Source organism: Borostomias antarcticus, assembly GCF_949987555.1.
Source record: "Borostomias antarcticus genome assembly, chromosome: 20".
In the NCBI taxonomy this organism is placed as follows: domain Eukaryota; kingdom Metazoa; phylum Chordata; class Actinopteri; order Stomiiformes; family Stomiidae; genus Borostomias; species Borostomias antarcticus.
Window position 1 is genome coordinate 15525042 of NC_140253.1, and position 7500 is coordinate 15532541.

General features: G+C 53.3%; 1 protein-coding gene across 1 annotated transcript in view; it reads right to left on the bottom strand.

Annotated features, from left to right (window-relative positions):
• lrba (LPS-responsive vesicle trafficking, beach and anchor containing) overlaps positions 1-7500 on the bottom strand; it is a gene marked incomplete at its 5' end in the record, with an annotated part of 387967 nt that overhangs the window by 279721 nt on the left and 100746 nt on the right. The window contains 3 exons of the mRNA XM_084454694.1: positions 627-904; positions 4479-4604; positions 4971-5078. Of these exons, the coding sequence (XP_084310820.1) occupies positions 627-904; positions 4479-4604; positions 4971-5078 (512 nt within the window). The remainder of the gene's footprint in view (positions 1-626; positions 905-4478; positions 4605-4970; positions 5079-7500) is intronic.

A 7500-nucleotide genomic window follows, 5' to 3' on the forward strand; every position in this document is an offset into this window, starting at 1 on the left:
GTTTGTTGGTTTGTTTGTGGAGAGCCAGCGTGGAGAGGTGAAGGAGGGGTTGTTTGTTGGTTTGTGGAGAGCCAGCGTGGAGAGGTGAAGGAGGGGTTGTTTGTTGGTTTGTTTGTGGAGAGCCAGCGTGGAGAGGTGAAGGAGGGGTTGTTTGTTGGTTTGTTGTGGAGAGCCAGCGTGGAGAGGTGAAGGAGGGGTTGTTTGTTGGTTTGTTTGTGGAGAGCCAGCGTGGAGAGGTGAAGGAGGGGTTTGTTGTTGCTCCTCTTCCTGGACTGGCCAGATGTTTTTGATGTCAGAAGACTGTCTAAACGTGAACTAGGTGGGCTGGGATTTCAAAACGGTCCTGAGAATCAGGTATGAAGTTGTCAGACGGCCTGTCAGACCTGGACAAGCTGGAGACTGACCACAAACCTTCCTTTAAGAGAGAGAGAGTGTGTGTGTATGTATACAGTCTGTGTTTGTGTGTCCACTGTGTGTGTGTGTGTGTGTGTGTGTGTGTGTGTTTGTGTGTGTGTATGTGTCCGCGTGTGTATGTATACAGTATGTGTGTGTATGTGTCCACTGTGTGTGTGTGTGTGTGTGTGTGTGTGTGTGTGTGTGTGTGTGTGCGCGCGCGTGTCCCTCACCTGTCAAAAGAGCGGAAGTGGCGTGCCTGATCCGTGGCGGCGTCCCCCGCGGCGCCCAGGAAGGCGGGGGGCAGGGTTAGCTCCGCCCCCCCGGGGTCCGCCCCCGCGCCCACCAGGCTGCGCAGAATGTCCTTCACGTTCTTCCCCCCCGGGCCGCGCCTCACCTCGGAGGACAGGGCGGACAGCGCCTCGGAGATGGCGTCCGGGCCCAGGGCGGCGGCGGGCTCGTCCGAGTGGCGGCGGAGGGGCAGGCCGTTCTCCCAGGTCCACGGCGCCGTCTGGGGGGGGCACAGGGAGGGGCTGGTTAACGCCGGAGCTCCCCGCCCACCTCTCATATCTCAGTATAGATAGTGAGCTGTGTGATACTGTAAGGGGGGGGGGGGGGGCACTGTACATGTGCTGCTGTGAATGTTTTGTTCTATTTATGTATTTTATGTGTATATGTTGCTAGGCCACGACCCTTCTATGCCCAAGACAAATTTGTCCCTTGAGAGACAAATAAATTCCTCTAATGTAATCTCTAATGTAACCTCTAATGTAATCTTCTAATCTAGTCTTAATCCTGCAGCCCCATCAGCTGGACGATCAGGTGAGTTTATGACTCTTTCTATTGTTCCCGTTGGGGTTCAGGTGAGTGCAGGGTTCAGGTCAGTGTTCAGGTCAGTGTTCAGGTCAGTGCAGGGTTCAGGTCAGTGAAGGGTTCAGATCAGTGCAGGGTTCAGGTCAGTGTTCAGGTCAGTGTTCAGGTCAGTGCAGGGTTCAGGTCAGTGTAGGGTTCAGGTCAGTGCAGGGTTCAGGTGAGTGCAGGGTTCAGGTCAGGGTTCAGGTCAGTGTAGGGTTCAGGTCAGTGCAGGGTTCAGGTCAGTGCAGGGTTCAGGTCAGTGCAGGGTTCAGGTCAGGGTTCAGGTCAGTGCAGGGTTCAGGTCAGTGCAGGGTTCAGGTCAGTGCAGGGTTCAGGTCAGTGCAGGGTTCAGGTCAGGGTTCAGGTCAGTGCAGGGTTCAGGTCAGTACAGGGTTCAGGTCAGTGCAGGGTTCAGGTCAGGGTTCAGGTCAGTGCAGGGTTCAGGTCAGTGCAGGGTTCAGGTCAGGGTTCAGGTCAGGGTTCAGGTCAGTGTAGGGTTCAGGTCAGTACAGGGTTCAGGTCAGTGCAGGGTTCAGGTCAGGGTTCAGGTCAGGGTTCAGGTCAGTGTAGGGTTCAGGTCAGTGTAGGGTTCAGGTCAGTGCAGGGTTCAGGTCAGTACAGGGTTCAGGTCAGTGTTCAGGTCAGGGTTCAGGTCAGTGCAGGGTTCAGGTCAGTACAGGGTTCAGGTCAGTGTAGGTTCAGGTCAGTGTTCAGGTCAGTGCAGGGTTCAGGTCAGTGCAGGGTTCAGGTCAGTGCAGGGTTCAGGTCAGTGTTCAGGTCAGTGCAGGGTTCAGGTCAGTGTTCAGGTCAGTGCAGGGTTCAGGTCAGTGTAGGGTTCAGGTCAGTGTAGGGTTCAGGTCAGTGCAGGGTTCAGGTCAGTGCAGGGTTCAGGTCAGGGATTAATCATGTTATTATGTGTTCAGATCTGCCTCTGTGGGTGAATCATCTACGATGGAGTCTGGAGGAAAAGGGAAGTATACCAGGCAAGGAAGTATACCAGGTAAGGAAGTGTACCAGGTAAGGAAGTGTACCAGGTAAGGAATTATACCAGGTAAGGAAGTATACCAGGTAAGGAAGTGTACCAGGTAAGGAAGTATACCAGGTAAGGAAGTATACCAGGTAAGTATACAGGACTCCTCTGTTAGGGTGAGCGTTAGGTGAGGATGAGGGTGAGGTAGGAGAGAGGGTGAGGGTGAGGTAGGGAGTGAGGGTGAGGTAGGGGGTGAGGGTGAGGTAGGGAGTGAGGGTGAGGTAGGGGGTGAGGGTGAGGTAGGGAGTGAGGGTGAGGTAGGGGGTGAGGGTGAGGTGAGGTGAGGTAGGGGTGAGGGTGAGGTAGGGAGTGAGGTGAGGTGAGGTAGGGGGTGAGGGTGAGGTGAGGATGAGGTAGGGAGTGAGGGTGAGGTGAGGGTGAGGTAGGGAGTGAGGGTGAGGTAGGGGGTGAGGGTGAGGTGAGGGTGAGGTAGGGAGTGAGAGTGAGGTGAGGGTGAGGTAGGGAGTGAGAGTGAGGTTAGGGTGAGGTAGGGAGTGAGGGTGAGGGTGAGGTAGGGAGGGAGGGTGAGGTAGGGAGTGAGGGTGAGGGTGAGGTAGGGAGTGAGGGTGAGGGTGAGTTAGGGAGTGAGGGTGAGGTGGGAGTGAGGGTGAGGTAAGGAGTGAGGGTGAGGTGAGGGTGAGGTAGGGAGTGAGGGTGAGGTAGGGAGGGAGGGTGAGGGTGAGGGTGAGGTAGGGAGGGAGGGTGAGGTGAGGGTGAGGTAGGGAGTGAGGTAGGGAGTGAGGGTGAGGTGAGGGTGAGGTAGGGAGTGAAGGTGAGGTAGGGAGTGAGGGTGAGTTAGGGAGTGAGGGTGAGGTAGGGAGTGAGGGTGAGGTACGGAGTGAGGGTGAGGTAGGGAGTGAGGGTGAGGTGAGGGTGAGGTAGGGAGTGAGGGTGAGGGTGAGGTAGGGAGTGAGGGTGAGGTAGGGGGTGAGGGTGAGGTAGGGAGTGAGGGTGAGGTAGGGAGTGAGGGAGGGAGTGAGGGTGAGGTAGGGAGTGAGGGTGAGGTGAGGGTGAGGTAGAGAGTGAGGGTGAGGTAGGGAGTGAGGGTGAGGGTGAGGTAGGGTGAGGTAGGGAGTGAGGGTGAGGTAGGGAGTGAGAGTGAGGGTGAGGTGAGGTAGGGAGTGAGGGTGAGGGTGAGGGTGAGGTGAGGGTGAGGTGAGGGTGAGGTAGGGAGTGAGGGTGAGAGTGAGGTAGGGAGTGAGGGTGAGGTAGGGAGTGAGGGTGAGAGTGAGGGTGAGGTAGAAGTGAGGGTGAGGCGAGGGTGAGGGTGAGGGTGAGGTAGGGAATGAGGGTGAGGGTGAGGTAGGGAGTGAGGGTGAGGTGAGGGTGAGGTAGGGAGTGAGGGTGAGGTGAGGGTGAGGTAGGGAGTGAGGGTGTGGGTGAGGTGAGGTAGGGAGTGAGGGTGAGGGTGAGGTAGGGAGTGAGGGTGAGGCAGGGAGTGAGGGTGAGAGTGAGGGTGAGGTAGGGAGTGAGGTAGGGAGTGAGGGTGAGGTAGGGAGTCGGGTGAGGTAGGGAGTGAGGGTGAGGTGAGGGTGAGGGTGAGGGTGAGGTAGGGAGTGAGGGTGAGGTAGGGAGCGAGGGTGAGGGCGAGGTAGGGAGTGAGGGTGAGGTAGGGAGTGAGGGTGAGGGTGAGGTAGGGAGTGAGGGTGAGGGTGAGGTAGGGGGTGAGGGTGAGGTAGGGAGTGAGGGTGAGGTAGGGAGTGAGGGTGAGGGTGAGGTTGAGGGTGAGGTAGGGAGTGAGGGTGAGGTAGGGAGTGAGGGTGAGGGTGAGGTAGGGAGTGAGGGTGAGGTAGGGAGTGAGGGTGAGGGTGAGGTAGGGAGTGAGGGTGAGGTAGGGAGTGAGGGTGAGGGTGAGGTAGGGAGTGAGGGTTAGGGTGAGGTAGGGAGTGAGGGTGAGGGTGAGGGTGAGGTAGGGAGTGAGGGTGAGGTAGGGGGTGAGGGTGAGGTAGGGAGTGAGGGTGAGGTAGGGAGTGAGGGTGAGGTAGGGAGTGAGGGTGAGGTAGGGAGTGAGGGTGAGGGTGAGGTAGGGAGAGGGTGAGGGTGAGGTAGGGAGTGAGGGTGAGGGTGAGGTAGGGGAGTGAGGGTGAGGGTGAGGTAGGGAGTGAGGGTGAGGTAGGGGGTGAGGGTGAGGTAGGGGAGTGAGGGTGAGGGTGAGGTAGGGGAGTGAGGGTGAGGGTGAGGACGGACCGTGGCTGTGGGCAGACTGGCTCTGCGGGGGCCTCTTCTGGCTGTGTGGCTCCAGGACGTCCCGGTACTTAGACACCATGAGCACCGACATGAAGTAGACCACCGCCAGGGCCAGGAACTGAGCCTGCTTACTGTCCTCCTGCACACACACACACACACACACACGCACACACACGCACACACACACACACACACACACACGCACACACACGCACACACACACACACACACACGCACACACGCACGCACACACACGCACACACACACAAACAAACACAAAATGTGAAAGTGGTGATTGTAGTGAGCTTATTATTGGTAGAACGCTTTGATATGAAGTGCCTGCATTGTGTGTGTGTGTGTGTGAGTGTGTGTGTGTGTGTGTGTGTGTGTGTGAGAGCAAGAGTGCGTGTATATGTACAGTATGTGTTTGTATGTGTGCGTGTGAGTGTATGTGTGAGTGTGTGTGTGTGTGTGTGTGTGTGTGTGTGTGTGTGTGTGTACTAACAATGTCTCTGAAGACCACGGCGCGGAGGCGGTTGATGTCCATGTCCTGCAGCAAGCGGTCCAGGTCTCTGACAGGAGACATCCCTCCTGTCACCACGTCAACAGGGCTCTGTAGGAAACACACACACACACACACAAACACACACACACACGCACACACACACACAAACACACACACACATTCCAAACACAAAAACATGCTGTTCATTACATAAATTAGCATTTTGTTGGGTATTTTATATTGAACAAGGCGAGGTTAGAAATGATGGTCAGAGACCAACCAGGGACCAACCAAAGACTAACCACCCAGAGACAAGCCATAAACCAACCAGAGAACAACCAAAGACTAACCACCCAGAGACAAGCCATAAACCAACCAGAGAACAACCAAAGACTAACCACCCAGAGACAAGCCATAGACCAACCAGAGAACAACCACCAAAGACTAACCACCCAGAGACAAGCCATAAACCAACCAGAGAACAACCACCAAAGACTAACCACCCAGAGACAAGCCATAAACCAACCAGAGAACAACCAAAGACCAACCACCCAGAGACAAGCCATAGACCAACCAGAGAACAACCAAAGACTAACCACCCAGAGACAAGCCATAAACCAACCAGAGAACAACCAAAGACCAACCACCCAGAGACAAGCCATAGACCAACCAGAGAACAACCAAAGACTAACCACCCAGAGACAAGCCATAGACCAACCAGAGAACAACCAAAGACTAACCACCCAGAGACAAGCCATAGACCAACCAGAGAACAACCAAAGACTAACCACCCAGAGACAAGCCATAAACCAACCAGAGAACAACCACCAAAGACTAACCACCCAGAGACAAGCCATAAACCAACCAAAGACTAACCACCCAGAGACAAGCCATAAACCAACCAAAGACTAACCACCCAGAGACAAGCCATAAACCAACCAAAGACTAACCACCCAGAGACAAGCCATAAACCAACCAGAGAACAACCAAAGACCAACCACCCAGAGACAAGCCATAGACCAACCAGAGAACAACCAAAGACTAACCACCCAGAGACAAGCCATAGACCAACCAGGGACCAACCACCAAAGACTAACCACCCAGAGACAAGCCATAAACCAACCAGAGAACAACCAAAGACCAACCACCCAGAGACAAGCCATAAACCAACCAGAGAACAACCAAAGACCAACCACCCAGAGACAAGCCATAAACCAACCAGAGAACAACCAAAGACCAACCACCCAGAGACAAGCCATAAACCAACCAGAGAACAACCAAAGACCAACCACCCAGAGACAAGCCATAAACCAACCAGAGAACAACCACCAAAGACTAACCACCCAGAGACAAGCCATTGACCAACCAGAGAACAACCAAAGACTAACTACCCAGAGACAAGCCCTAAACCAACCAGAGAACAACCAAAGACTAACCACCCAGAGACAAGCCATAGACCAACCATAGACCAACCAAAGACTAACTATAAACCAACCAGAGATCAGCCTTGATATCCTTGATTATCCTTGATATTTGTTTTAATGCATGACATGTATTTTAAAGGACAATGCTCGTTTTTGACAACCTGAACCTTATTTACGACATATTATAAGACGTTTGACTCACCGAGATCACTTTGGTGTAGTTCGGAGGCATGTAGAAGAAATGTAAAATCCAACGCGAGCCAGTATATCCATGTAATGGCGGTGATCGGGGCACTTAGAATGCAGTTTCTAGAAATCTATTTTCTGCCGCAAAACGGTTGTTTTCATCAATCTGTCTTGATGAATCGCTAGTTGTGCTTACATAGAACATAGGCCTGTTGTGGTTTTCACATGCCATGATCTTTAGAAACGTCTTTCGAAACGAAATAGCTTCTTCACTTGCTCCAGCACTAATGCACACAGCGCGCAATCGTTGCTCCAGCACGCTGTGCGCATGCGTGCTGGAGCAAGTGAGGAAGCTATTTCGTGTCTAAAGACGTTTCTAAAGATCATATTACAGAGGCATGTGAAAAACCACAACAGGCCTATGCTCTCTATGTAAGCACAACTAGCAATTCATCAAGACAGATTGATGAAAACAACCGTTTCGCGGCAGAAAATAATTTTTTAGAAACTGCATTCTAAGTGCCCCGACCACCGCCATTACATGGATATACTGGCTCACGCTGGATTTTAAATTTCTTCTACATGCCTCCGAACTACACCAAAGTGATCTCGGTGAGTCAAACGTCTTATAATATGTCGTAAATAAGGTCCAGGTTGTCAAAAACGAGCATTGTCCTTTAAACTGATATGTCGAATAAACTAAACTAAAGCCAGAGACCATTCATAGACCAGCTAGAGACCAACCAGAGACCACCCATAAACCAGCCATAAACCAACCAGAGACTAGCCATAAACAAACAAGGGACCAACCATAGACCAGCCAAAAACCAACCATAGACCAGCCAGAGACCAACCAGAGACCATATAGAGACCAGTCAGAGACCATCCAGAGACCATCCAGAGACCATCCAGAGACCAGC